The sequence below is a fragment of the Beauveria bassiana genome (assembly GCF_000280675.1).
Source record: "Beauveria bassiana ARSEF 2860 unplaced genomic scaffold BBA_S00023, whole genome shotgun sequence".
NCBI classification, from domain to species: domain Eukaryota; kingdom Fungi; phylum Ascomycota; class Sordariomycetes; order Hypocreales; family Cordycipitaceae; genus Beauveria; species Beauveria bassiana.
The window spans coordinates 1-27,770 of NW_007930858.1; the positions used below are offsets into that span (position 1 = coordinate 1).

General features: G+C 52.2%; 10 protein-coding genes across 10 annotated transcripts; 4 read left to right on the forward strand and 6 right to left on the reverse strand.

The window, feature by feature from the left end:
* Nucleotides 1-237: 237 nt before the first annotated feature.
* BBA_07103 (phospholipid-translocating P-type ATPase) lies at nucleotides 238-4,924 on the reverse strand (the record flags this gene model as incomplete). The annotated part of the gene is made up of 5 exons (XM_008602200.1): nucleotides 238-245; nucleotides 287-303; nucleotides 461-480; nucleotides 634-4,485; nucleotides 4,559-4,924. 5 exons carry the CDS (start codon nucleotides 4,922-4,924, stop codon nucleotides 238-240), a joined length of 4,263 nt encoding a protein of 1,420 aa, XP_008600422.1.
* A 2,088-nt stretch (nucleotides 4,925-7,012) lies between these two features.
* BBA_07104 (transcription factor TFIIB) lies at nucleotides 7,013-8,059 on the reverse strand (the record flags this gene model as incomplete). Its single annotated transcript, XM_008602201.1, has 1 exon — nucleotides 7,013-8,059. One exon carries the CDS (start codon nucleotides 8,057-8,059, stop codon nucleotides 7,013-7,015), a length of 1,047 nt encoding a protein of 348 aa, XP_008600423.1.
* Nucleotides 8,060-9,142: 1,083 nt separating this feature from the next.
* On the forward strand, nucleotides 9,143-10,434 carry BBA_07105 (glycosyl transferase family protein; the record flags this gene model as incomplete). Its single annotated transcript, XM_008602202.1, has 2 exons — nucleotides 9,143-9,469; nucleotides 9,526-10,434. 2 exons carry the CDS (start codon nucleotides 9,143-9,145, stop codon nucleotides 10,432-10,434), a joined length of 1,236 nt encoding a protein of 411 aa, XP_008600424.1.
* A 1,753-nt stretch (nucleotides 10,435-12,187) lies between these two features.
* BBA_07106 (CoA-transferase family III) lies at nucleotides 12,188-13,746 on the forward strand (the record flags this gene model as incomplete). The annotated part of the gene is made up of 5 exons (XM_008602203.1): nucleotides 12,188-12,355; nucleotides 12,415-12,446; nucleotides 12,499-12,625; nucleotides 12,687-13,191; nucleotides 13,241-13,746. 5 exons carry the CDS (start codon nucleotides 12,188-12,190, stop codon nucleotides 13,744-13,746), a joined length of 1,338 nt encoding a protein of 445 aa, XP_008600425.1.
* A 350-nt stretch (nucleotides 13,747-14,096) lies between these two features.
* Nucleotides 14,097-15,236, forward strand: BBA_07107 (PHD-finger domain-containing protein; the record flags this gene model as incomplete). The annotated part of the gene is made up of 1 exon (XM_008602204.1): nucleotides 14,097-15,236. The coding sequence occupies one exon, from the start codon at nucleotides 14,097-14,099 to the stop codon at nucleotides 15,234-15,236; it is 1,140 nt and encodes a 379-aa protein (XP_008600426.1).
* A 320-nt stretch (nucleotides 15,237-15,556) lies between these two features.
* BBA_07108 (uncharacterized protein) lies at nucleotides 15,557-16,891 on the reverse strand (the record flags this gene model as incomplete). The annotated part of the gene is made up of 1 exon (XM_008602205.1): nucleotides 15,557-16,891. The coding sequence occupies one exon, from the start codon at nucleotides 16,889-16,891 to the stop codon at nucleotides 15,557-15,559; it is 1,335 nt and encodes a 444-aa protein (XP_008600427.1).
* Nucleotides 16,892-19,467: 2,576 nt separating this feature from the next.
* Nucleotides 19,468-21,089, reverse strand: BBA_07109 (LipA and NB-ARC domain-containing protein; the record flags this gene model as incomplete). The annotated part of the gene is made up of 3 exons (XM_008602206.1): nucleotides 19,468-20,179; nucleotides 20,257-20,948; nucleotides 21,030-21,089. The coding sequence occupies 3 exons, from the start codon at nucleotides 21,087-21,089 to the stop codon at nucleotides 19,468-19,470; spliced, it is 1,464 nt and encodes a 487-aa protein (XP_008600428.1).
* A 1,823-nt stretch (nucleotides 21,090-22,912) lies between these two features.
* On the reverse strand, nucleotides 22,913-23,824 carry BBA_07110 (smad nuclear-interacting protein; the record flags this gene model as incomplete). Its single annotated transcript, XM_008602207.1, has 1 exon — nucleotides 22,913-23,824. The coding sequence occupies one exon, from the start codon at nucleotides 23,822-23,824 to the stop codon at nucleotides 22,913-22,915; it is 912 nt and encodes a 303-aa protein (XP_008600429.1).
* A 2,058-nt stretch (nucleotides 23,825-25,882) lies between these two features.
* Nucleotides 25,883-26,527, forward strand: BBA_07111 (uncharacterized protein; the record flags this gene model as incomplete). The annotated part of the gene is made up of 1 exon (XM_008602208.1): nucleotides 25,883-26,527. The coding sequence occupies one exon, from the start codon at nucleotides 25,883-25,885 to the stop codon at nucleotides 26,525-26,527; it is 645 nt and encodes a 214-aa protein (XP_008600430.1).
* A 120-nt stretch (nucleotides 26,528-26,647) lies between these two features.
* BBA_07112 (HNH endonuclease) lies at nucleotides 26,648-27,495 on the reverse strand (the record flags this gene model as incomplete). Its single annotated transcript, XM_008602209.1, has 2 exons — nucleotides 26,648-26,674; nucleotides 26,731-27,495. The coding sequence occupies 2 exons, from the start codon at nucleotides 27,493-27,495 to the stop codon at nucleotides 26,648-26,650; spliced, it is 792 nt and encodes a 263-aa protein (XP_008600431.1).
* Nucleotides 27,496-27,770: the final 275 nt, after the last annotated feature.

Here is a 27,770-nt window from a genome sequence, read left to right on the forward strand (position 1 = left end):
GCTACTCGCTTATCTGCGCCGCTTGTCTTATTAACTTATAATTAAAAGAGATAATATTTCTTATAGTTTTAATAATAACTTTTTTATCTTTCTTATATCTATTTTCTATTAGATTTCCTGGTATTCTAGAGCTTAGCTATACTATTATTGTCTTTAATAATCTTATAACCTAGTATAATTCTTAAATCTTTAATAAAATAATATTATATATCTTTAATATAATTAATTTCTTCTATACTAAGGTCCTAATTAATAGTGAATAACTATATTTAATATATTTACCTACCCTTAAAGAGATAATATCTTTAAAATAGTATTATATATAACTTAATAGTCTAGGTATATATGTTATATAAAGCCTATATATAACCTATATATAGCTATCAGTAGCTAGAATCTAACCAGTACTAGCTAGCAAGAATTAAGCTTCTATATCTTTAACTACCATTAGTTATATTACCTTCTTAGGTATAATAATATCTATAATGTTATAGCTAGTAGATAAAGGTATTATATCCTTAATCTATATTATACTAAAGAAAAAAACGCTCTTATTCTTTTCTTACTCCCTCTACGCCTGCTACTACCCTTACCACACCTAACTCTCTCTTTATCATTATAGCTTATGCTTACCTCAACTGTCTCCTCTACTAATATTCTCTCCGGATACTCCCCTATATCTTCCTCCACCAATTCGCCGTCCACTTCCTGACCGATATGCTCTCGCGCCATTACCTTTAGCTTCGCCTGCACCGTCGCATCCTGCTCGAGCTCCTGCCACAGCCCCACGTCCCACTCCTCCACGTTCTCACTCAGACTAGACTTCTTCCACGGCGGCCACTTCCACACACCACAGAGAATGAGGTGTCGCTTAATTACCTTCATCGTCATCTCTAAAAGCCATAACGTGCCGAGGACGGCAAACAGCGTCGCCCACCAGACGGCGTCCGGGCCCCATTTGTAGCGGAAGCTATGCTTGACATCGTACGGCCCGGAAGCGGTAGCGGCAAATATGCCGTCGAGGAACGAAATCCACGCGAACCAGCCAATCGTAGTGACAAAGAAAGAACCCATAACAATCGATGCTTTATAGTGCGTCTCAAAGATAAACAGCTTCCAATTGATCCACATAACACCCGTGGTAAATGTGAGTGTACCGAGCGCATATAGACCTTCATCCCTAGCGCGCGGGTGTATCCAGCCGTAGCCGGCCCATACGCCGTACCAAGTTATGACACCCTCGATGGCCGCGAGGAGCATCCAGCGGGCATACTTCCAAACATTCAGACCCATGTCGCGCTGGCCGTACACGTACAGCTCCGGGATCGCCAGCAACGTTTCCGCACGCAAGTCCTGCTCCCAAATGCCCATGCAAATCGTACAAAGACTAGTAAACAGCGTATTAAAGACTGTGAGGCTAGTAGCTTCATACAGTGAGGTACCCGTGTATCCGTTGTAGCGCTGGTAGATGGCCTGCGGGAGGTAAAAGAACATCTCCTTCCAAAATGTGCAGAGGATAAACTTAGTGGTACGGACATAGTTCCAGCGTCCGTGAACGAGGAGTAGACGCTGTAGAAACCGAAACTGGGCGATGGAGTAGTCGGCGACACGGGCAGCCTGCAGGCCTTCGCGACCCGATATGCCAATACCAACATGGCTAGCTTGGATCATGGCAAGATCATTGGCGCCATCACCAATGGCCAGGGTCAAGCCGTGGCGGCGGGTCAGGTTGAACTTGCTGATACGGTCCCGAACTGTGCGCACGAGCAGGGACTTTTGCGCGGGCGACGCGCGGCAGCAGATGACAGTGTCTACTTTGAGCATAATGTCATAGAACCGCTTAGACAGCTCTGCGGAATTTTCAATAACGCTTAGTGTATGTCCATCGATGACGACGATCCTGTCAAAAGGCCCTATCTGGAGATCTTCGATGAGAGCAATAAGCTGGAATTCAAGGGCGCCCTTTGCAATATCCAAAATATAGATATCCGAACCGGGCCGGACAAGGCGTGCCGAGTGGGCGATGTTGATGGCAGTCTCTCGCTTATCGCCAGTAAGCATCCATATCCTGATATTGGCTCGTCGCAGCTTCTCAATAGTCTCGGGGACGCCTTTTTGCAGCTTGTCTTCGATGGCACTGGCTCCAATCAGGGAGAATGCCTGCTCAAGCAAGTCGCCAGCGGATTCTAACATTTCCTGTCGATTTACAAGGCTCGTGGTCGCGTCGTCATATATCCTTTTCCATGCGCGGTAGTCTTGCTCGGAAATGTCTTTTTGCGCAAAGAGTAGAGTTCGAAGCCCTTCAGTGGCAAAGTCTTCGATATGTTTAAAGCATTTGGAAAACGCTTCGAATTCGTCATGGATGATTGGGTCGTCGAGGAATTGCAGATTATGTGGAAGCTGGACGTGGTGTGTGTTGACGCTCGTACGGACGTGTGCGCGGTTAATGTCCATCGACATACCTCGCGTACAGGCGCTCGCTCGCACACCGTCTTCAGAACTTCTGACAAGTTTCCTTAGCTCGAAAGACTTACTGCGATAGATTACTGAGCGTGGCATACTCTGTTGCGGTCTGTGAATGTTGGAATTATATCGAACAGTTAAGCTGGGCCGCCCTCCAAAACTGTTTCTCGGCTGATGCTGCTCACTACGGCGCTGCATTTCATGCTCGATATCAGCGCTGGCGCGGGCTTCGGTAGCTTTTTGCATGGCGAGAGACGACTGCTTCAGACGTGGGATGATGACGGAATCTGCTCCCTTGCAAATGACAGTGATGCGGCCGTCGGGGCGGCGAAGGACAATGGACATTCGTTTTCGATTGCTGCTGAACTCGACAGTGTCGAGAATATCATATGTCTGTCTGTCGAGCTGACCGTTGGCCTGGGTCATTTCCACAGTGACCTTTTTCGCTGTACGCTGAGCGACCAGGTAGCCCATTTCCTGGGCTGCGCGGACGAGCGCCAGTTCGTCGGGAGAAGATGCCTGAAACTCGATATTACCGTTGGTATATTCAGGGAGACAAGTATGGCAAAGCGCCATGGCGAGTATGTATTCCTTGGCTTTTCTGGCAAAAGCAGAGTGAGGTCGAAGCTGTATGTAGTGCAGCAGATCGGCCGTGTTGACTTCTGGCTGGATATGATCGGGTCGTCCAGTAGAGCGCCAGTGAGAGGACGAGCGCCGGCGACTTATGGAGGGTCGGGCTCCTATGGACATGCGTGGGTACAGAGGGCTGCTCATATGACTCAAAGGCGAGGTAGGGACCGGGTCGGGCTTGTACAGCGAAGGCTCTCTACTTGAATCGCCAAGGCTGGTTGCTGTGTTTTCGCCATCGTCAACCAGGTCCATTTCGTGTAGCCAGACGGTTCCCGCGACACTAATTTTGCGAAACTTCATAATATTGTCCGTGAGAGTTCCAGTCTTGTCGGAGAATATGTAACCGACTTGGCCGAGGTTTTCCAGAATCGTGTTGGTGTTGCATCTGGCGGGCGTGTTGGTCTCCTCATCATACATGCCGATATCGGAATTGAGCAGCAACAGCTGTCCAATCTTGACAATTTCTAGTGAGATATACAAAGCGAGGGGGACAACATTATTGAACATGATTATGAATGCAATTATAATCTGGTACAAGGGGATGGTGGCGTTGTTGAGATACTGAGCCTGCCTTTCGTAGCTGCGCTGCCAATGGACGTAGCCCATACAGACACCGACAGATAGAACAACGACGTAGGTGGCGAGAGTCACGACAACGCAGTTGACAATTTTTTCTAGTGCAGGCTTCTTTGCCGACGGGTGCTGGTTCGAATTCATGCGAATCTTGCATTCTTCTCCGGTGTTGATGACAATGCCAACGATGGCAGCCGTATTCCGCACGACGCTGCCTCGGTATATGACCTCATTCAAGGAAAGGGGCACAGACTTTCCGTCGGCGGAGACCGAACCCTCGAAGTTGAAGAGTTGCGGGTTCGGGTCCTCGACAAAGAAGTTGGCCTTGCAGTTGGCAATGCCCTCAATGGTGCCGCAACCGCCGAGAGCAGAGGACAGCTGCTTGCTCTTGAGGTTGGTTTCACCGTCGAGAGCCATAGTGTCAATGTAGGCCAAGTCGTTCTCATCACTGGTCCAGAGGAGCACGATATCGGCAGGTACAGCGTCGTCACGATTCAGCCTCACGACGTCTCCAACTTTGACATTGCTCCAACGGATGGGGACCCATCGGACACCGTCGTACTCGTCTTCTGGCAACGCAGGTGGCTGCGCATCGGTTGTGACATGGAATGGGTTCCATCTTTGAACCCACGTCGGGGGCTTGACTTTGCCGGTATAATGATCTTCGCGCCCGAGGGTCGTGGTGAAGCTGGCGTTTTCGATCCGATCGAGGCGGCTTCTCCTATAGTCGTCGTAGCCCTCCTTGACGATAGTGAGCAGTACAAAGAACAGCAATGGCAGGATGGTAGTGAATGTTCCGGTGGTGGACAGATTCGGAATCTGATTGATGTTTAGCGCCACTCAACAGCCGCTTACCCGAGCACAGCCAGAGCATAGCACTGGAAGTACTTACCATTTGAGGAATGCCGACGCAGAGAAAGTAAAAGTTTCCAACGCGGGAGAATTGAAAAAACAGCTGCTTGGGGATGAAGTCAAAGACGGTGTAGCGCGATGTGCGAATGTCGTTGGAAATGTACGAGAAGCCATGGCGGGTGTCGACAAGCGGCTCAGCGTGCTTGATGCTTAACGGGACACGTCGACCACCGTCCGAAGGTGCGAGGCTCTTACGCCGCAGCAGCGGCTTAACGATTGACTTTCTATATGCAGACTTGACGAGATGTTGGACTTTAGAGAAGAACAAAACAGACGCTCTCGTATGCGGTACAGCAGCGTTATCTGGCAGAGAGTCTGTTTCGAGGGTTGAGTTTTTAACGGCCATTGCGACGGGTAAATTGCGCCGACTATGCGCCGCAACCAGGATAGAATCGATTAACAATGCATAAATATCATGCCAATGGTGTGTAGGGCGGTTTCTTTCGCCGCAGTCGAGGTTGTGTGAAGTTGCAATTGGCAATTAGGTAAGTGGCCCGCAACTTGCGCTGCGGCTGTTGATTGTTGTGAAGCAGCCGCGTCGGTCAGCGAGCACGCAAACCCACGTGGAGTCGCAGGCGATATGGTTTTATGAAAGAGGTGGAAAGAATGAAAGTTAGCGCGGAACAATTAGTGACAAGAACCAATAATGTACAACATTCGAGAAAGTAGATGCTGAGAAAGGGCAGTAAGGAAACGTTAGAGTCGGATATGTTAAGTCGAAGGGCAGATACGTGGCCTGGCAGTACATAGGTAGCTTGAACTTACTCGACACTCGAGTACGCTAGGGCACTTGGGGCTATTATGAAAGTGGCAACAATCTAAGTAAATCCGTAATTACGGAGTACGGATCATCTGGCCCCATTTGTTCCAAGTATCCTAGTGATCGGTGGCTGAGCTTGACGGCAGGTCCACAAGTCAAAAGCTGCGGTAAAAAAGTGCAGAGATAGGTACGGATTATACACAATACCAGCTTGACTTGCAGTGACTGTTGGCAGAAGTCTTAGTTCTATGGTCGCAACAATCTGCAGATTCGTAATGGACGTCACGCTGTATTATGAAAGGGGCGGGATTAGAAATGACCAATTATCAGTGGTGCAGATCAATAAAGATGCGTCTTCTCGCCCGTCGGGGAAGATTGTTTTGTTTTCTTGCGACTTACGGATTACATTCCATCAAATCGATCAGGCTTACCAGCCAGCAATACGCACAATTACTCAGCCAGTAATCCCTGACAATAATCAGTCTTGACGCCACTCGTCCCAACTGCAAAGGGGCCAAAATTCGTGCCACAAAAGTTCTCCGGAATGACAAAAGAAAGGATGACTTTGGCACTTTCATCAAGTTCTTTTGTTCTCATAACCCCTGCCCAAGGCTCGACGCACATGTGGGGTCGCTGCAAGCCTCCTGCGGCTACCTAGACCGCGTTAATAAGGGTTTATAATATAGGCTTGCATAGGCGACATAGAGATTCCTATCTTATTTAGTTTGATAAGGCTTGAAATCTATTGAGGGAGTGTAGCTAATATACACGAGGTGTCTCCCTCATTTAGCTCCGAGCCACAGTCGAGCCCCCTCGAAAACAACCAATTATGCCATCATTCCTCCTTCTACTGCACTATAATAATAGCTCCTAACTACTCCGCAGGTAGTCATACTACGTACGTACCTATGCTGCGCCTTCTTCTATTAGCTTCGATTTGGTATCTAACAAATGATGGATGCCACGTTAAAGTTAATACACCCCGTATACTTGAGAACATTCGTTTGTGTCACACAACATCGACGACATGTTAAAGCAAGCAAAGTAACCGGGCATCCTAGAAATACCCTAGCATGTCGAAAGGTCGCATGTGATATGCTGTACCACCAACTCTAGTGAAATGATGCGCTTACATGTGAAAATCGCCATCATTTCTACACGCGCCACCTTATTTTCATCCGTTTCATTTTCTGTCTAAGGCTGTCTTCTCATTAACTTTAATTTGAGCTCCTCATCGTCTTGTTATTCCACATATTTTGGCATATTTAGCCACGTGTACTGAGCAGGAACTCTACTCAACTTCACTTCAAGGTCCTAACAGACCTATATAATAAGTGCCTGGCCAATTCAGCTAATCAATCTAAAGCGAGGCCGCGACGAATCGTACGAGAATAAGCAAGCCAAAAAAGTACACGAAGATGATGATAATACTAACAATACTTTATGCCCGCCTTTACCGGGCAATGAATAAAAATGTCATAGATATTGTCATGCTAGAGCCCAAAAACATAAATAAAATGAACCCACTCGAGAGAGCAACTGATTTTTTGTCGTTTGTTTGTGGCAAAGGATAGAAAAACTGCCAGCCAGAAACATCACACCGAGCAGAGCCGGCCAGTTGCGGTGCACCTGCGTTCTATCCAAGTGAACACGGCCCGTCAACTCGTCAGTCAACTAGACCTGCACCTGCGGGATATTGTCCATGTTGCCACCGTCATCAAGCCATTCCTTCTTAATCAGACGTTCGCGCGCCGCAAACAGGTGCTTATACGCCGTCTTGACCGTGCCGTCGCTGACGCCAGCCTGCTTGGCAATGGGCAGCGACGCACGCGGCTCCCCGACCAGGTGGCACGCCATGTAGATGCACGCAGCCGCCACCGAGAGCGGCGACCGACCAGCCAGCGCCGAAATGTCATTGGCCTGCTCCGCAAGATCCCGCGAAATCTTGGAAATTTTTTGCTGGCTCTTGAAGCCAAGCTGCGAGACGTAGCGGCTGCAGAGGTCTTCTGCACCAACCGACGTGTTTTCGTAGTTGGTCACGGTGTTGAGGCCAGTGGCACCCTCGCCCTCTGTGTCCTGAAGCTTTTGCAAAAAGTTTTGCAACTGCTTAAAGACCCTACCAACTTCCTTCTTGCTCACGCTCGTCAGATTGAAGATTTCTCTGAAAGTGCGCGGAACATTGTTCTGACGACAGGCGATGAAGATACAGCCTGCAATCACAGCCTCCTGCGGCTTGCCCTTCATGAACTTGTACTTGTCCACCAGCTTGAAGATGTGCTTGGCGGCATTAGATACATTCTGACCCATATTAATAGCCTCGCACAGCGACACAATTTCCTTGTATGCTTGCATTAGGCCCTTCTGCTGCTTGTCCTGATTGGTATTGTTCTGCACACGCAATAGATTCTTGTGCTGGCGAGATTCGGAAAAAGCAACCGACGTGGCGAGCTGCTGTCCCTCGACAAACTCGTCCTGAGGGCCACCCACACGGCTGGGATCATCGCCGTTCTGGTCATCGTTGGCAAATGTACGCCATTCAGATCGCGTGTCGATGATGCGCGTGCCTACCACGACACCACAGCTCTGACACACCATGTCTCCGCTCGAGAATTCCTCTACCAGGTTTGGAGGAATTTCCCGACAATCGGGACAGCAGAGAACATTATTGAGATCCTCTTGGAATCCGGCGCCTGAGCCGTCGCTGGCGGCAGGCGAAAGCATTTTGGGCTTGTACGAGTGAGGTGTATACAGATTCGTGGTCTTACTAAAGACTTTGCGCGATCGCTTCGTCTCCCTTCGCCGCAGTCGAACCTGCTGTTGCTTTCGCTGGATCGCCTTTGAAAGTGTCGTCTGCTGCTTGCTGAACGATGTGTAAAGCTCGAGTCGATTGTGAAAGAGTGTGATAAGAAGCGGTGAATGCAGCTTGGCGGCTGAAGGTGTTAACGGCGAATGCCGATGCAGTGTCGAGGGCGTGGGAGTAAATATCTCGACGGCGAGGGGGTTAAAGAGTGGTTTATTCACGCTAAAAACAAAGTCGAGGCGTTGCGCCGCGATTTGAGCACCGCGGTTGAAAACGATTAATTCTTTTCTTGTTTCTCGTCGGAAACGGGAAAGAACGCTACGTATGGAACAAGCTTTCGCTTTCGAATTGAATTTAGTTTGCGATGAGCGATGCTCGGTTTTTGTTTCTAGCAAAGGTAGGGTGGTGCGAAACCCAAATGAAGCGAGTGTGTGGCGTCGCACTCTGCCAAACCGACAGTTCTGACCAGTGAAGGCGTCTGAGTGGTTCAGATCAACGAAGAGTCGGCTCGAAGTAGTCGTCACGTCGGCGCTCGATGCAGAGAACGTGATCGAACCACACGGAGATGGTTGTTGCGATGAATGACCGGCTTCGAGGCGGCGAGAGGACTGTTTATGGGTGGTGTTTTGAGGAAGAAAAAAGCACCTGAAAATGCGGACGTGAGGGGCAAAAAGTATGTGTAGCCTGTGTGACGGCCAGCGCTAGAAAGATCTACGGTGGATGAATAAGCAGCGCTGGTAGGTTACGAATACGGCACTTGCAATATTATGGCGGGTGTACGTGCTAGCAGCTACCTCCTGCATCGCATAAATCATACGCAGACCAATGTCGTTCTCTATCAGTTTGGACTCAGGCTCCCCCACAAATAGTGGCCTAATACAACCACTAAGCTGACTCATAAGAGGTCTTATCGAAACGAGGTCTACACATCCACTGTTAGCATGTCTCTTCTGAAAACCATCTTTCTAAAATCCCGGTCTTCATTTCATACATACACAACCGAAATGCCTTTACAAAAAGCTGCGGCCTCGGAGGACCTGCCTCCGGTCGACATCAAGCCGCTTCTGGCCAAGATGTGGCCCAACGATGATCGAGTGACGGCAGATGAGATTGCGGATGCCGTTTCGCACCTTTTCACAAACCAAGTCACCCCGGCGCAGACCGCCTCACTGCTCATAGCCCTGCACTTTACTCAGATGGACTTCCAGCCCGAGGTTCTAGCCAAGTGCGCCGCCGCTATGCTAAGAGCCGCGGCGCCTATTCCGGTAGAAGAGCTCAACGCTGTCATTTCCAAGCGCGGGCACAAGGAGGGCAAATACGAAGGTGGACTTGTAAGTGAGGTGCAACTTCCAGATGCTGACTGTAGCTTGTTAACACGCTGACGTAGTGCGACATTGTCGGCACTGGAGGTGACTCTCACAACACATTCAACATTAGCACAACCGCATCTATAATAGGCTCGGCATTGATCCTCGTCTCCAAGCACGGCAACAAGGCCAGCACATCAAAATCTGGCAGCGCCGATTTGATTGCTAATATGCGGCCCCGCGCACCTGTTGTCGCGGCCGTTACGCCGGAGAACCTAGCTAAGGTCTACGCGAACACAAACTACAGCTTTCTCTTCGCGCCTCTATTCCACACCGGCATGCGATACGTCGCGCCTATTCGCAAGGAGCTTCCCTGGAGAACCATCTTCAACAACGTGGGCCCGCTCGCCAACCCCGTCGAAGATGTGCTCGAGTGCCGCGTCATTGGCGTCGGCCGCAAGGATCTGGGCCCTGCATTTGCCGAGGCGCTGCGCTCCGTCGGGTGTCGCAAGGCCATGATTGTCTGCGGTGACGAGGACCTCGATGAGCTGAGCTGCGCCGGCAAGTCGCACTGCTGGATGCTCAAGGAGAAGACACCGGGCGGCGATATCTACGTTGACTACTTTACCGTTAAGCCCAGCGACTTTGGCGTCTCGTCGCATGCTCTCACTGAAGTGTCCTCCGGGATGGAGCCAGAAGAAAACGCCATGATCTTGGAGCGTATTCTCCATGGGAAGATGCCTGACAACGACCCTCTCATCGAGTTTGTCCTTATCAATGCCGCAGCCTTGTTTGTGGTCTCGGGTATCTGCGAGGCTGATTTAAGCAGCATGGGCGTAGGCGATGATGGAGAGGTGATTACGGAACGCGGTCCTGGTGGTCAGCGTTGGAAAGAAGGTGTACGCCGCGCAAAGTGGGCGATTCACAGTGGCGAGGCCTGGAAGCAGTGGTCGGCGTTTGTCAATATTACGAATGAGCTGGGCGCATAGATGCGACCAAACATGTTGCATAATTGCTTGATTCATGGAAACTCTTTTAATTGCTAATCTTATAAATACAGAACGAAGAAGGAAATTCGCTTTCAACACCTGATCATTTATCATTTGTTAAAACCTCCCCGCTGTTTCTGTTATTCGTATAGTGTCGAATTTGTCGTTTATATCATGTCTTTCGACGGTAATTAATCGAAGGCTCGATTCTCACATTCTCCCTATGGGTAATAACAACCTCTGCGCAGTGGCGAGTAGCTGCGTTGCCATCTGCAGTAGGATGCGGGTATTGGTGGCGTGCTCTGACTTCAAGACTGTGTATTTAAGTCGCGCACGCGGCTACTGTTGGGCGCTTTACCAGTCTCGTTTACCATGAACAGAGTTTGCTAATCTTGTTGGTTGATTTTGCTTATCTGCTCGAGCCACGCCAGGTGGTGGGCTTCGATGGGACGCCCTCGAGGACGGATTGCTGCTCGGCCTTTTTAAGTCGATAGCAGCGTATAACGTAGAAAATGCAGGCAATGAGACAGGACATGCATAAATATCGATAGAGGGGTCGCAAGAAACCAAATCTTCTTTTCGTTCTTAGGAAGCTGTTCATGCTTATGGGAAGTGGGGAGAGTCCTGACAGTAGGCGCCATTATATCATAATAACAGAGATGAAGATAGCAATGGAACTGTAACGCATGAGAATAATTACAAAAGGTATATGAGAAGCATTCTAACGCTTAGAGACGTAAGGTTGCTATTTAGACTGAGTTTATATATACTTCTGTTACTATATAAGTCAGACTTGTAACTTACAATGCTAGTGACAGGACGAAGCTAAGCCCGTAGGCCCTATAATCGATAGGTGATATGTAAACAAGGCTTTCAGGTATTAACACGGCGTCTCGCGCATCCCGAAGCTTTTTGCTTCTATATTTTATTATTCCCGTTGTTGATTAGACAGCCGGTGCCAGCCTTGTTGCGCGTCTCGGTGTTGGGCTGCATGCAAGTGTGGTCATGGACCATAGGCCACGACATCACATGAATCCGTGCCGCGTAGCAGCCAAGAGCAGACGGCGGTAATTAATCTATATGACTACCGGAATGGTTTGCCGATTGGATCGCAATGCAATCAATGACGCTAAGCATACTGATATTCGGCGGGTTTGTTGATATTTACCCGTCTACCTACTGATACTACTCCGTTCTCCGATACTCCGAGAGTGATGCACTTAGCCTACCTAGGCTAGCTACTGGACGGATAGCACTACCTGTACCGACCCACTCCGTACAGGGCAGGCTAAACGTACCTGAGTACTCCGTACCTAGCATGATTAGTGGTCAAATCTGTCGGTTGACAAAGGCAAGGCAGCTCGGTGGGAACGCCGATAACCAGACAACCCGGAGCAGCCAGATCCAGGGATTCTTATAGCGTGCTGTCTACTATAAGTTACCGCAAGTGACCGCAAGTGACTGCAAGCCCGCTGCAAAAGCCCAACCCAGCCATTTAATTTAGCGGGCTAGCTCTTCCGATGGCTGGCACCGCTTTGCCCGCCGGTAACGACCCGCTACTTGAAGCTGGCCGACGCCGCGGCTGGCCGCAGTAGACTCTCCTCTACACAACCAGTCCTTGTACCAGTCTCTTTGGTCACAAAATTGTGGCAGTGAACCAAGCGTGCAGCGGCATTTGACCTTTTTTTTTTTTCTTCCCCAAACGTTTGTTTGGTATTTGATGAGTCGCCTGGGTAGAAAACAGTTAGCAAGCATGGCCTGCACGCGAAGAATGGCCGTGGCTGCCTTCAATGGCTGCCGGTCATCTACGTACCAGCCATTCGCACCGAGCACGCGACGCTGGAGCTCGGCGTCTGGCGTCAGCACGCCGCTGCCTCTGGAAGGATACCGTGTGCTAGACATGACGCGAGTCCTTGCCGGTGTAAGAAAAATGTTTCTCATAGCCTATTCGGTGTTTATCAGAGACTGACAATGTCGTAGCCTTATTGTACACAGATTCTAGGTGATCTTGGGTACGTCGCACATGCGTAAGGCTCGGCTTCATCTTACTAATTCTTGATTCAGCGCTGAAATCATCAAGATTGAGCATCCTGTGCGCGGCGACGACACAAGAGCTTGGGGCCCTCCATATGCCAGGTACACCAAAGAGTCTGGCAGACAGGGTCCTGGCGAGGCAGCTTACTTCCTCGGAGTATGTCACACCGCGACCCTCACTTGACCAGCTATCACAGCAACACACTTACACCCAGCAGGCGAATCGCAACAAAAAATCCATCGGCATCTCTTTCCAACACAAGGGTGGTGTCGATATCCTGCACAAACTCGTCGAAAAGTGCGATATCCTGGTAGAAAATTACCTGCCTGGCACACTCAAGAAGTATGGCATGGACTATGAGACACTTGGTAAAATCAATCCTGGCCTAATTTATACCTCAATCACCGGCTATGGCCAAACCGGTCCCTACTCTAGCCGCGCCGGATACGATGTCATGGTTGAGGCTGAATTTGGTCTCATGCACATCACCGGCGCTCGCGACGGCCCTCCCGTTAAGGTTGGCGTCGCCGTTACTGACTTAACCACTGGCCTCTATGCCAGCAACAGCATCATGGCAGCTTTGTTAGGAAGAGGCAGGAGTGGTAAGGGCCAACACCTTGATGTCGCTTTGAGCGACTGTCAGACGGCTACTCTCGCAAACATTGCCAGCAGCTGCCTCATCAGCGGCAAGAGAGATGCTGGCCGATGGGGAACCGCACATCGTATGTCAACAGTAAACGCACCGAAAGCATCACCGACTAATATTACCAGCCTCCATCGTTCCCTACAAGTCATTCAAGACCAAGGACGGCGACATACTCTTCGGCGGCGGCAACGACCGCCTCTTCGGCATCCTCGCCGAGGGTCTCGGCAAGCCCCAGTGGAAGGACGACGTCAAGTACAAGACTAACGCCGATCGCGTCGCCAACCGGGTCGAGCTTGAGCACAAGATTGAGGCCCTCTCCCAGCAAAAGACGACCAAGGAGTGGCTCGCCGTCTTCGAGGGCAAGGGCATGCCCTACGCCGCCGTCAACGACGTCCAGGACACGCTAAATCTTGAGCACACAAGGGCCCGAAACATGGTTGTTGAGGTCGAGCACGGCGGCTGCGGCCCAATTAAGCTAGTCAATTCCCCCGTCAAGTTTTCCGAGACGCAGCCGGGTGTGCGCACGCCGCCGCCTATGCTGGGCCAACACACCAACGAACTCTTGTCCGAGCACCTCGGCTTGAGCGAAGACGATATTACTGCGCTAAAACAGCAGGGTATTGTCGGTTAATCAAGTCCCCTTAGTATAGAATCTGCAATATATATTTTTCATTTTCAAGAACATTGGTGCAAGTTGTTCGGAAACGATCACGTGATTACTTGCCTGCTCTGAGCTTTGTGGATGCGAGAAGACAATGAAGTTCCCATTTTAGTTACAGAGCGGTCGAATTGTTTATTATACTGCGGAATAACGTTCCTTTCCGTTTTCTTTAGAGATCTAGAGATTCGGTATCGGGTTTTGCGATACGCACCGTCACTCAAGTCAGCGTATACTTGGCGGCTGCGTATCTCAATCACGACGTGCGGCCCTGCTCCGATTCAACATTACACGACCGAAATCTCACTACTGCGGCATAAAAGATGGGAAACGCAGGCGAAGAAACTAGCAGTCTTGCGTCTGCCGTGAATGACGCGATGGAGGTCGACACCGCGCACACGTCAACAGAGCGCAATTCGTTTCTGGTTCATCCCTTTACAACAGAGCCTGGTGCACAGAATCAGTGCACATTGCCGCCACACTATCGCCTACCTCAATTCAGTACAGCGTCGTCCATTATATTGAGCCGCATCAAGGGCAATGACGTCGCGCCGCGGGATAGTGGCGAGGGTGGCCAGTCAGACACGAACAAAATACACGATGCCTCACACGATGAGTTCACGCTGCTGCTGCCGGAATCTTCGTACATCTCTTCAGCGCCACCAGTGGAGTACGTATATGCCAACGACGACAGCTTCGAAACGGCGAGTGTCGACTTTAACCAACAGTCTATACCATTTCGGCCACCCTATGAGCCAATTGAGGAAGTTGACGCTGCCGCGGATGCTCCAGCAGCGCCTAATCGGGAAGAGACCATCGAGGCGCAAAGACAAGCATGGCTACGTACGCTTCCCGAAGGCGTGCGGCCGGTTAAGCCGGAGTTGGTCGGATTCTCTGCCGGCCCCGAAGCACCAGCGTCAGCACTGACGAGCTATTTTTACAACAAACCCAAGACCGACCTCCTCAGCATTCTTTCCTTCTGCGACCAGCTCGAACCCCAGCTACTTGTCGACCTATTAGTGTCTATTTCGAAGCGGCACCCAAAGCTCCCGCTCTTTGACGCCCCTGACTGGCAAGAAAAGGTGCTCGCGCAAGAGGCCGCCCGGGCGGCCGCGGCGCAGATGAGGGCTAGGGCGCACCAGCGACCGCGACACGGGCACACGCTGCTGAACCCGCGGATGAGACAGAAGCGCAAGCGTGTGAGAAAGGTGCTCGAAATTAGCGCCACTGCGACGGAGGCGGCGGCGGCGGCGGGGAAGATGGTGGTGTTGCAGGAGGTCGAGAGTGAAGATGAGGAACTGCTGCCACCAACGTGGCCAAGGGCGGGAGAGGGCTTGTATGCTGCGCTGCCACCAGAGGACCAGGACACACTGTATCTGGCCGATGAGGGTGACGATGAGGCGTTTAGTCATTTCATAGTAGATGGACTAGGTAACCTGACGGCACTTGCCGCTTGTGGATGATGTATCTGTACTTTGTATTGATTAATGATACCCATTAGATTTTATTAGCCTGTTAATTCTTCTTTGTTCTTCGAGAACCGGCGCCCAATTTGATATACGCCATAATTGCAGAGTGTGTGACACAAGTAATAGACATACAAAGCTCAATTACATTCCTGGCGAAAATAATTAAATTATTCGAAACGAAACGAAGCGACGCTGTAGTAACAAGAGCAAAGATTCCCCTCTTTAGGAGAATGCAACATAAGAAGTAATATGAACCCTCATCGCCGCTGCATGTCAACTAAGGATCAAAACCCACTTCGTGAACCCAGCAGCATCTATTTGCAGTGGCAGTCAAAGGTGGCCATGAGCGTCTTCATGACATTGCCGACAACACACAGCAGGTGCTCCACAGCAACGGAAACGAGCACCCTGGCCTGGTTCACGACGAGGATGACTGAAGGCAGTATGCAGACGCCGTTTATCAGGCCCGTTATCTGGGCACCGACCGGCGCGCCAATATCAATGTGGTTGGCGCAGCCTTTTCCGCTAAACGAGACGCAGTCGCGCTGGCACGAGCCGAGGCCAAGCTTGCAGAGCACGAGCTGCGTCTTGGTGATGAAGCCAGCCTCCATGTTCGCGTCGAGCACCTGCAGCCCGTACGCCCTGCTGTTGAAGAGGGCGACGGCGTCCTCGACCTTTTCCAGGTATAGTCCGTGCAGGCCCGCCGACACGGCCTTGAGCTCGGCGGAGACGTTGCCGGCGACGTCAATGGCGGCCGAGGAGCCGAGCTTGTCCAGCTCGTTGCCAATCTTGGCCTCGGCGACAAAAGCAATTGTGTCGAGGCCGGCCTGGCAGAATTCGTGGGCGGCGTCGTACCGGCACATCTTGACGGGGCTGGCGGCGCAAAACGCGGCGAGTTTGACGTGCACGCTCGCAAAGAGTTGGAGCGCCGGCGCGGGCCACGCGTTGAGGAGGCGCGCGCCACCGGTGCAGGACCCGGTGGTGGCCGAGTAGAAGAGGCCCGGCGCGCAGCTGCAGGCCTGGGTCCAGGGGGAGTAGGCCATGGTGGCGGGGCAGGAGAAGCCCTCGACGGCGGCGGCGATGGCGGCCTCGACGGCGGCATCGACGCGCAGACCAGCATCGGTGGTGACGTTGTGGTTGCCGCCGGCGGAGAGGCCGAGTCCGGCACCGGCATGGATGCTGGGGTTGACGGCTGCACCGCCGCGGTACTTGGCGCTGATGTTGGCGACTTGGGCGTCGACGTCGGCGCTGACCTGGGCGTCAATGGTCTTGCCGGCACCGAGCTTGGCGCCGACACCAACACCAGCGCCAACCTTGAAACCGGCAGCAGCGCCGGCATCGACCTTGGTATTTACATCAACACCGGCAGCAGCGCCTGCACCAGCCTTGGCGCCGGCAGCAACATCAGCAGCAACCTGTGCGTCGACATTGGCGCCGGCAGCAACATCGGCATCGACCTTGGCATCAACACCGGCACCGGCACCGGCACCGGCATCGGCACTAACCTGGGCATTCACATCCGCGCCGACTTTGGCGCCGACCGCAGCACCTGCAGCGACCTGGGCATTAGCATCAACCCCGACCTTGGCATCGACGGCGGTGGCCGAGACGGCAGCCGCCAGGCCGAGCACAGCGAGAGAATAACGCATTGCGAATGATTGCGTATGTGCGTGAACGGGAGTATATTCGAAGCGAAGAAAGGGAACCTGGATGAAAAGAGAGGACTGATCTACACAAAAGAATTTGTCTGATCCAATTGAAAGATTGGCTGGTCAAAGGAAGAGCGTACTGATGGGAAAAAAAGTTGCTTCTCCTTCTGGTGTGAGAAGCCGTCGGGGTTGACTTTATATATATATATTCTCACCGCGCGTTGATGCCGGCAGCTATGCCTGGCCCCTGGTCTGCAAGAGCCGGGTCTTGTTTCTTGTCTAGTGCCACTTACACCTTGCCGAGATGTGCTAAGATTACGCTGCCCGCGAACCCCGTGGACCTATTTGTCCTTGGTTGTTTTCATGTGCAAGAAGCTCATGCCAAGGGCTTCGAGAGGAGCCAGGGTGTGTTGATCTAGTCGTGAAATGACTGGGAGCTGGGGACCAGATGCCGGATTCCGTGCAGCCAGCCACGCGTGGCGCAACCAGGATAATGAGGAATTTGGGGGTCATCATACCAGGTCGACTTGAGGAATAGAACTAAGACCAACATAGCAAAATTCAGGCAGTAGGCCTGAATGATAGTAGTAGTTTGTCTTACAGAGAGTTGCTCGAGCATACAAGTCGGTTCGTCGCATGCAAGTTCTTGTTGTGTTTCCGAAAGCTTGCGCTGCTGGCTGTTTTTTGAGCGCCCAGCGAACCGAAAGCTGGCTCGACGATAGATTAGCTTGCTAATAAAACCTGTCATCGGTAGATTAACATCGGTGCCCAATGATATGTGGTCTCTGTCAGCCTTGCGTTCCTCACCGTCATTCTCCGGTGGTGCGCTCTCATCCAGCGCTGTAATATTTCATTTTTGGTGTTATGAGCAGGGTTTATCTTTGGTATCGTTCTCGTTGTTGGATTTCTCGCATCTTACCGGCATAAAGGGGGAAATGCAGTATCCTGAGCCGTGGCCAGGCCGCGGCCTGGTCATGGCCTCAACTTGCGCCGGGGTCATTTCTTGCTCTGGGGTATCGGCTAGAGGCGCGCTATCGATAAAGGGGTTTTGGGGGGCCAAATCGAGCGGCCGCTGCCGCAAGCTCTCATATGTCTGCCTCTTTTATCTGGCTTGCCATGGTGGCGGTGCTTTGAATGAAACTCTTCTCTGACGCGTCCCGATCCGCTTGATCCTGCATCCAAAGTTGCGGAAGCCCGAGATTGGAACTGTTCGAGGCGACGAATAGCTGATATTGCTTTTCCGTTACTCGTGAAACAGTTGGCCGGGGTCGTTGTGGGAAAAGGATGTACAACATGGGTTGTATCTGCGCTCGGTCCTAGAATTGAGAACTTGTCAGGCACCAATTCCTCTCTCACATCACGGCCATGCCCCTATTGTCACCCCTCAAACCCTTCTATCGCTTGAGACACTTGCTGCGCATCTCAACTCAGCTTCACCGTTACGCCAACAAGTTCGCAAGTAGCTCGGTATCAGAACTTCTTCTTTCCGGTATCTTCCGTCTCTGTCCTGTGGTACGTTTTTAGAGCAGCCATCGAACCTGAATATCCTCACAAGATTAGCAAATTTCCGTCTTCAGTTTATGGACAGTCGGGATGGTCACTTTTTTCACATTATTGCACACTGACTTTTCCCACGAGTTGACAAGCTACGAAAGAGTCATCACATACTAATTTAGCCATTACGACCAACATGAATGGTCGCTGGATTGGGAGTCGATCCCTTTGAGAATTATGGGACGGCCAGAACCACCTCGATGAACATTTTTCCGGTTTGCCTGGCCAATGGCTCGAATGTCTAGAGTCATGGCGCATGTCTCATCACACAGACAGTGGCCGCGGTTCGCCCTAGGCACATGTCTATCGGCTACTTCCGTGACTGGCGCAAGCCAAGAGAGAGAAGGCAAAGGCCGAGGCAAGACACTTGAAGAAGTCGCGGAAATTGTTTGTCTTGTGCATGGCGCATGTTTGAGGCCCGCATAAATTGATCTCCATGAACATTGGTATCGAAAGTTGAAGAGAAATCGTACTTTTTCAAGATTGAGTATGAGCAGTGTATTCTATTCTCTAGATGCAAAAATGAGGACGCCAAGTCCATAGTTCAACGGCATTCAGGTGATAAAAGGAAGAAAAAAAAAACATGGTTGACCGTCATCAAAAGACGCCACCAGTATGTTACGATAATCGAAAAAAGTTTCGATAGTAGCAGGACTCGAATCTGCGCGGGTGAAGCCATGAAATACTTTGAACCGGGGTGCGATCATCTCAATATGATGGATGATATTGCCATATCGCCAATTGTTGTGGCTGGAAGATTGCTGGTCTGGGCGGCTGAGGCTAGGGCAGGGCATCACTTAAACCTTGAAGTGTCAAAAGGGAGCAAGCAGGTTGCTTGTAGGAGTTCAACCAATCAGGACCCTGGCCAGAACAACAGTACCTCGCTTTGCTCATGTATCAGTAGCTTTGCAGGTGAAGTAGCAAAGTCGGTGTAAGCAGCAAGAACTGTTCAAATAAAGCATCGTGGCTGCGTGCTCACTCCATCATGATGTATTGCCAGACGGCCATCCTGGGAGGACTTTTCAAGCAGATCGCGGAAGAAGTGAGTCTCCATGTGGCTCCTCGCCCGACGATGCAGTGGGGCGTCTTGATAGGGACGGGGACCTGCGTACGGTGGCGGCAGCGAGATCAGTGACGCCGATGATGACGGCTTCGGCGACGAGGCACCCAAGAGAGGCGGCGGCGGTGATGCCCTTGACCACGGCGGCGACGCGCTCATCTGGATACCCTTTGTTAGACGATGACGATGACGACAACGACGACGACGACGACGACGACAGCATGTGACAGCAACAGCGGCAGACAGACGGAGCAGCAGCAGCAGGTATCGGAGCCGGCGCATACTGTGGCGATGGCTGCGACGGCGGCACTTGCTCATAAGCAGGCGGCGGCGGTCCGGCCACGGCGACAGAATATGGCGGTGCCGGGCTGGGAGGCGCAGAAGGCACGGCGTCGTGCTTTTTGTGCGGCGGAAGACTTGCAAAGGGCGAGACGACGCGCTCGGTGATTTCGCTGTGCACGCGCGCGGCGCGCTCGTAGTCCTCGGCGGCCCAGCGGCGCGCAATGAGGGCCGGCGCGTCGAGCACCCACTGCCGGACGTCGGTGGAGAGGGCGCAGAAGCCCGGGGCGCTGGCCGAGGCAAACTTGCACATTTCCGAGTGCGTGGCCTCGACGCCGTAGTAGGTGACGCCAGGGAGCTGCGGGCTGGCCGAGTTGGCGTCGACAATGACCATCCTACAAGGGGGGGGGGGGGGGGGGTATGCGTCAGCCATCATGTAACAATAGAAGTGAGCATGTTGGAGGCTACTTACTTTGTGCCCTTGACGTCCGTCTTGTGGTTCTCGTGCGCCATGTGGATGCGGAAGCGCTGGTAAATGTCGAGAAAGTGGTTGTTAATGTTGGCGAGCGTCTCATTGTCCTTTTTCAGCGTCTTGAGCAGGACCGACTCGGACTCAAACAGCTTGCGCGGCAGCACGGCGTCGGACATGGCCTGCAGGGCGCACCCCCAGGCGGCGGCGCCGGCACCGGCGTGAGGCGTGCCGAGGAAGACGATGCCGTATGTCGAGACGAAGACGGAGCGGTAGTCGTCGTGGTGCGCGGCGCGCAGGTCGCCCGAGTAGAGCAACGCGCGCTTGACAAGGATGCCGCCCAGGCTGTGCGCGACCCAGACGAGCGGCCGACGCGCGCGTCCATGGCCGCGGCGGAACAGCGTCAGGCTGGTCACGAGCGTCTGCGCGTGCTGATGGATGAAGTTGTCGCTGGCGCTGCGGCTGTTGTGCCGCGAGTAGACGTCGGCGTTGTAGCCGTAGACGAGGATGTTGGCGGGCGCGCCGCGGAGGGCTTCGGGCAGGAGGTCCGTGGGCCAGAACGTGCCGTCGGGCGAGGTCCAGGTGTGATCAGGGCGGCCGTTGAGGCCGTGTACCAGGACAATGTCCACCTCGGCGTCGGGGTGCGTGTACACGGCGGTCGTCTCGTAGCGGGCAATGTTGCGTTTCTCCATGGGCTGTTGCAGACGTGTAAGTGGCTGTGTATTTGGAGACGGACGGATGTCGCCGGGTGGCTTGAAGCAGAAGACGGAACTTACCATGGTGTGTGTTTTGACGGCGGAAGCCTTCAGGGTAGAGACATCGGAAGTGACCGACATGATTATGTTTGGTTTTTCGTATGAATATTTGATTCAAGAACAATGTAGTCAATAGTTGACGGCGTCAAAAACGAAAACTCCCGATATCACTTGCAAGAGTCGGCAGTTGATTCTATTTCCTGGATGAGCCTCGGTCTATGCAAGATGGTTGTAAACCTTAGATGGATGTCAGGTTACAAGATTCGAGACAGATTGGGGCTTCACTGCATCTTTATAACTTTGAAGCCACGGTACTCGGCCTCCCATACTCCGGTCTATTCACGGCGCTGTCTACGGCCAGCTTCGGCGCCGGAGTCTGGTGGGTATGTGTTGCCTTCATAGATGGCTCTCAACGGTGTGACGAGATCCGGTCGTCACGGAACGATCGAAGCCAAAAAGTTTGGGGAAAAAAAGATTCTAGTGCGTGCGAGAGCCAGGACCACACCCGCCAAGTGACAGGGAGAAAGGCGAATCGCCCGTCACGGGGAGGGGCTAGAGGCTTAACGACAGCCGTGCACTAGCATAGGTAGGTAGCCAACCTACGCCAAACTGATGCTAGACTACACGAGGCAGGAGAGAGAGAATACAGTTTTCAGTTTGCTATGCGAGACCCAGACGCTAAAGCTGATGACTCTCGCAGGCACTTGGCGCGTGTGCGAATACTGCAGCCGCCCAAAAGGTCAACAGGTCACTGGGCTGTTCGTCTCCATCATCTCGCGACGATAGCCGGGCTGCTCTATGCACGGTCCCGTTACCCGCATGGGAGTCCGGTGGGCTAGCGGGTCGTTGCCGTTCTGCCAACCCTGATTGACATGTCCATCTCTTTGAGTTGCATCTCCGGTCGACAGCCCGGCTGTCGGGGTTCTTTGGCACGTGCAGGCAACGGCTTGCCGAGGGCGGGGAAGAATACGCAGATCATTCGAAAGGATTTCCATGAGGCAGGAGACACCTGATAAGAAGCTTCGAAGCGAGACTACACAACATGTCGCGGCACGAGTTGCATAGTGGCAGGGCGTAACAGAAGCACTTGGCTGCGTCGTAGCTTGAATCGCCCGAAAAGTAAGAATATTTGACAAGTGATGATATTATATCGATGATTGAATACTCTCTGTTATGCTGCACCTGTTTGTAGTAATGATGGTCTTGTGCGTAGTTACTGGCCTGGTGCGTTGCAAGTTCACATCAGTTTGATCACCCAACAAAGTTGCGCGTTAGCCGTGAAGGCTGTACTCAAAAAATCTGAAAGAGACAAAGTACGTCACTCGTGACTAGGAGAAAGCTGAGTGTACCTTGATAGAAGATGCGATGAGTCCTACATAGCGTCATTGGTTGTCCACATGTGTAGCAGGCTAAACTTAAAAAAAAATCTTCGAGGTGAGACGGGAGCAAGCCCTCGAGGCCTTGTGCCTGGTACTCATGATGGAGGTTTATTCGAAAGGTGGCGCCGTAGTCGACAGCAGCTGAGCACTTACGTACGCTTCCGACTTATACCTGTTATTGTTGGTCGCTATAGGTATACCTACGGTGCTGCGACAAGCTGCGACCACGAAATGTACCATCGTCGAAATGTCCGTCCTATCTCCCCATTTCTCTTCACGTGTTGATCTCTTTCGGCAGTCTAAGCGATGCATTAGACGTCGTTGAAAGGTGTGAAGGCTGGGCTGAGTCCAGGCACAAGCGCCGAGTCCGTCGCCCCGAGACCCAGACCGACACGAACCAGACACGGCACCGAGCGCCGAGGCCATCGCCCCGAGACCCCTGACCTGTAGGACGGCTCTGCTCTGTATCGCGTGACTCCTTCATATATGCCCGTTGACTTTATGCTTCCCAAGCCGATTGGCGTGCTACTCTCGCGGCGCCAACATGACGACATATTCGCGTGTGCTCTGCCCAAATTGCACCATGTCCTTGTCTCTGAGCTCGAGGTAACGGCTGTCCTGTATCCTGACCCCGTTGAGCATGGTCCCGTTGGCGCTCTCGAGATCAATCAGGTAAGGCTTGACCTTGCCAATCTTGTCCCCAAACTCGTTGCGCCGCTCCGTGTAGCGAAACTGAATGACCGCGTGCTGCTTGCTGATGCTGGGATGCTCGGCCGGCAGATCGATGACGGCCATATCCCGGCCCACCAGCCAACAGCTCCGCGCGCTCAGGTCGACCGTGTCCACAATATCTTGGCCCTTGAACACGTAGAGCTTCCACTGGTCCCGCGGTGGAGGCTTACGCGCCTCGGATGGCTCGTGATACTTGAGTGTGACGGTTGAGCCGTCCGCCTGCGTCACCGAGTTGGAGGCAGCAGCTAGGAGCCCCGTGTGGCCAAAGTTTGCCTTTTCTTTGGGCTTTTCGGGTTCCTCCCCTCGAGTCACAGCAAACGACGCCTCCTGCGACGGGAGAGGCCCGCCTCGCCGAATAGGGCTGACTCTGCTCTTCTCCTTGGACCTGACATGGTCACCATCTCTATCACGTCGCCGACGGGATGAGTGTTTTCCATCGTCGTCTGGACGTCGGTCGCGCTTGTCTCGGTCGCGGCTCCCATCTCGATGTCGGCTTCTGTGGTGGTCGCGGCCAGGCCTGCCTGCGGACTCTGGCGTCCTCGAGCGGCGTCGCTCCCAAGACCTGTGGCGACGTCTATCGCGATCTTCATCGTAGCCCGGTGACCTCCGCCGTGACCTGTGTTCTCGTTCGTCGCGGTTTTTGCGGCCGTCGTCATGATCGCGGCGCGTTCGGCTATCGCCGTGACCGTCTTCATCACGCCCCATGGCTCGCGTCGCAATTGTGGCTTGCCCTCCGGCTCTTTGTACGGCGCTCCGAACCAGGTTCTGCTTTACATGTAGCGGAATTTCCCACGGCTACCGGTCGCTAGGCAAATTGTTGGCTATTGGAAAAGGAAATGGTGTAGCTGCTAGGTGCAGAAGAACGGGACGACTAAAAATTAGCTAGTGGAGTGCCACCGCGATCATGGGAACTTCCGCGCTCACTTGAAGCGCTGTTATTCCGCACGTCCTCCAAAGTGCTCAAGCCGTGGAGCCTCAAACATATATGCGGATCGCGTTCTGCATGTACCCTTCATTGAACTGAAAACCAATTTTTGATGTAGCTGAGTAGTCGTGATGGAGCATGACAATGAACAACGCGGAAAGGATCCGCTGTAAGCTCGACGTTGGAGCTAGCGCATATCTATCAGGGAACATGACCTTTCCAAAGTGATTCACAAATGAAATGTCCTATTAATAGGCAACGACGTCGTTGAGCCTGACGATAGCCGTTTAACGCACCCTCTATTAGCTGAGAACGATGCTAGAGCTCTTTCATGGCGCGTGCTATCAGCATCTTTCAACGAATGAAATGGGGTACTTGCACGGAATGGGTTTTGTGAGTGGAAGCCCTTGACGTTTCGTGGAGCACTGGCGCCATGACTGAAGAAACTTGACTTCATGACCATGTAAGGTCGGTCCCTGTGTGGATTTAACTAGCCTTCATATAATTGAATAAGAAAATCTTTAACAACAGAAACATCCGGTATGGTGTAGTGGCTAACATCGCTCGCTCTCAAGTCAGTGCCGAGCAGCCCAGGGTTCGATTCCCTGTACCGGAGAACATTTCTTTTTGGCTTGCCTCAACTTCTTTTTCGCGTGCGCATGTGAAAGCTTTTCTTTTTTTTCCCTCCTCAGTGCATTAGGTAAAGGCTTCTTGAGCCACATAACGTCGCCAACCCGACAAGCGAGTCGAGACCCGCTCAGGTTCTTTACTCGTTGTCCGGTATGGTGTAGTGGCTAACATCGCTCGCTCTCAATCAATCATTGGTCCGAGCAGCCCAGGGTTCGATTCCCTGTACCGGAGTAACTTCCCTTTTTTACTGTTCGAGACATTTTTTGTCGTTGGCAGAATCTACGATAGATCGTGAAATGATGTGAACCGTGAGGGAAGCTATTGCTTGGTGGTGGGTTATACCATCACCTAATGAGGGTCAGCGTGGCTGTCGTGCTAGAGGTAAATTCGATAAACATTTCTTCCTGCCTTCGTTTTTGGATCCGCAGGATTTGGCTCAAAAGCCCAGCTGAATGGTGACTTCGCGCATCATATTGCTGCATGACTTGGCAGCCATGCAAAGCAAATATTTAGCTAAGCAAGCAAGGCAACGAGGGTCAGCAATCAGGCTGGCAGTGTGACAGCCTAAACATTTGGTATGTATTTATATCACTACTTCAGTAGCCCCCGAAGCATCTTTTTTCTTCAAATAGCGCAATACTTTCGCGCCGGCTAAACGAAAGCAGCGGCATTCGTGACTCTATTCGCACACTTGACCGAAGCGAAATCACATCTATCTGAGATTATGGAAGCTTTTACCCCCACCTCTAGGAATGCCATTTCTTTACATCAGCGACGCCTCTCAGAATCAGAGCTCTCAGAATCAGGGCTCTCAGAATCAGGGCTGAATCAGGCCGAGTGCCCACTGTTCAAGTTTCTTCCTGCTGAAATACGCAGCCACATCTTCGCCTTGGCTCTGGTCGACTACGAAGAGCCGGCAGCAGCTCACTAATACGTAAGAAACACGTGCTGGGCTCGACCGTCGTACTCGTCCCTACGAAGAACTGATACAGCACTTCTGCGAACCTGTAAATATATCAACCGAGAGACTTGGTTCCTGCCGTTCCTCCTGAAAGAGCAGACGCACTGGTCACAGCTACGGATCGTGCGCCACCCGAGTACAGCGTCGACGACTCGCTTGTTAATCTACGTCAAGCTATCGCGAAGATCAAGAGGCAACACAACCAGCCAGATGTGGAGATCAAGTCCCTTTCCGGGTCTTCACGCAAATGTACAAAATTGAGGCACATGAAGTCACGGGGTTTCTGAGTTTAGTGCTCTATCTTTCGTTTCAGCGTCTATGCATCACCATCAGACACGCAGACTTTTGGTTCTGGGAGAACGATGCACCCCTCCGGTTTGAATCGCAATGGATACCGCGTCTTTGCGCCGTGTTGCCCTCGGCGGTGCGTGAGGTCGTTATTGAGATGGAAACGGTCAGCCGCAAGGCCGCGCAGCTAGACGAAATAGCGAAGCAAATGGCGCAGAATTGGCACTTTCGAATCAGGGACGGGGAGCGCTTGTTCGCCGACTCAACGCCGAATGGCCACGAAGTGAGTCGCTGGCGTGGCTCCTCCTCGTGGCACAATCAGAGATGGATCAGGAATGAGATCAGCGACGGAATCATCGAGTACTATGTCGGTGCCGTACGATTTCAGCCAAGGCATGCAATTGAGAAAGCCGGTGGGAAAGTCAGTGACGAGGCTCTGCAGGCTGCCGCGTCAGAAACTTTTATGGTGCCCGAAAAGCTGCATCTCCCGGATGCGGAGCCCATGCAGTGCGTTCAAGCGTATGTCCCAACGGATACAGAGGACCTTTCCGCCGTCGTCACCTCCGCCGCAGAAGAAGACGCCACAGCTAGGAACATGGCTTGACACTCTACTCACAGTAGTATTCCGGCCTCCAAATCAAGTAATCAGGAAATAATCTTGTAGTCAATGCGTCGAAGTAACTATACCAAAGGTTGATATCAATGTATGTTTAGCTTCGCTGTGTTAGAAGTCAAGAACAGGCGCTTCTAACTAGTACAAATGTTCCAGCAAAAGCGCCGCAGAGTCCAGCATCACCTGCGACGAACTCCCCCTCCCTTCCACCGCAGCTTGGCGGCCCAGTTTGCCCACTGCTGCACTTCGTCCTCGGCCAGCAGTAGCTCGACCGTGTAATAGTCTCTCGCCAGCTCCTCGTGGTTTTTGAAGTGATGTACAAAGCGGTGGCATGCACCGCACAGCCATGCCACATTCTGCAGGTCCTGCTTTGTGTGCCACCCCCGTTTGACCACTTTGTCGTGAACAAAGCGTGGGATGAGGTGATGATAAGAAAGTGGGATCCACGAGCGTTGGCAGATCTCGCATGCCTCTGCCCTTGTTTCCCTCGTCGCTGGGGGAGCAGTGGTCAAGGTAGAAAGGTAGGCAGAAAGTGCTGGCAGAATAAAGGCTTCAGCAGTCGGTGGCAGTGGCGATGATTCCGTCGGGTCAGAAGAAATTAGTCTATATGTTTTGAGCGTCTCCGATATCGACAGTGGCAAATTCAGCACGTCTAGACTGTCCACTGTCAACGGCTGGGAGAATTGGTCTTGGAGGCTCGGCGAGTCTCTCCATGAGCGGTAGTCTATCTCTCGGAGCTCTTCTGGCAGGTTCTCAAATATCTCATGGGCTAGATAATGAATAAAATCAGCTAGCTCCTCCGCCTCTTGATGCAAGCTCGTTTGTGAGGTTGCCTCCACTGTGGTTGCTTTGGACCTCCGTCGTCGCTTTGGCTCGGACTTGGCATTTCTCCTCTCCAGAATAGTGACCGAAAGGCAGTCTCTGAATACGGCGAAGTTGTCGTTTTCGGATTTTTCCATGGTAAAGGCAAGATTCCTTGGGGTTAGTGTGGCGCGTTTGCAAGGTAATCATACAGTCGGATTAGCGGATGTCAACCTGCTAACTACCTAGCCACTGCGATCTAGCCGTCATTGGCTGTCCAGCTAAACAATTAACCGAGGACAAAAGAGCAAGTGACCCCGCCAACGGCCGTCATTGACATCTTTGTTCAGGCTTCGAATTCCCGTCAGACTCGAAATCAAAATCGTATTTGCAAGGTGCGGTGGGTGCGAACGCATTTTGCATGACGGCCTGT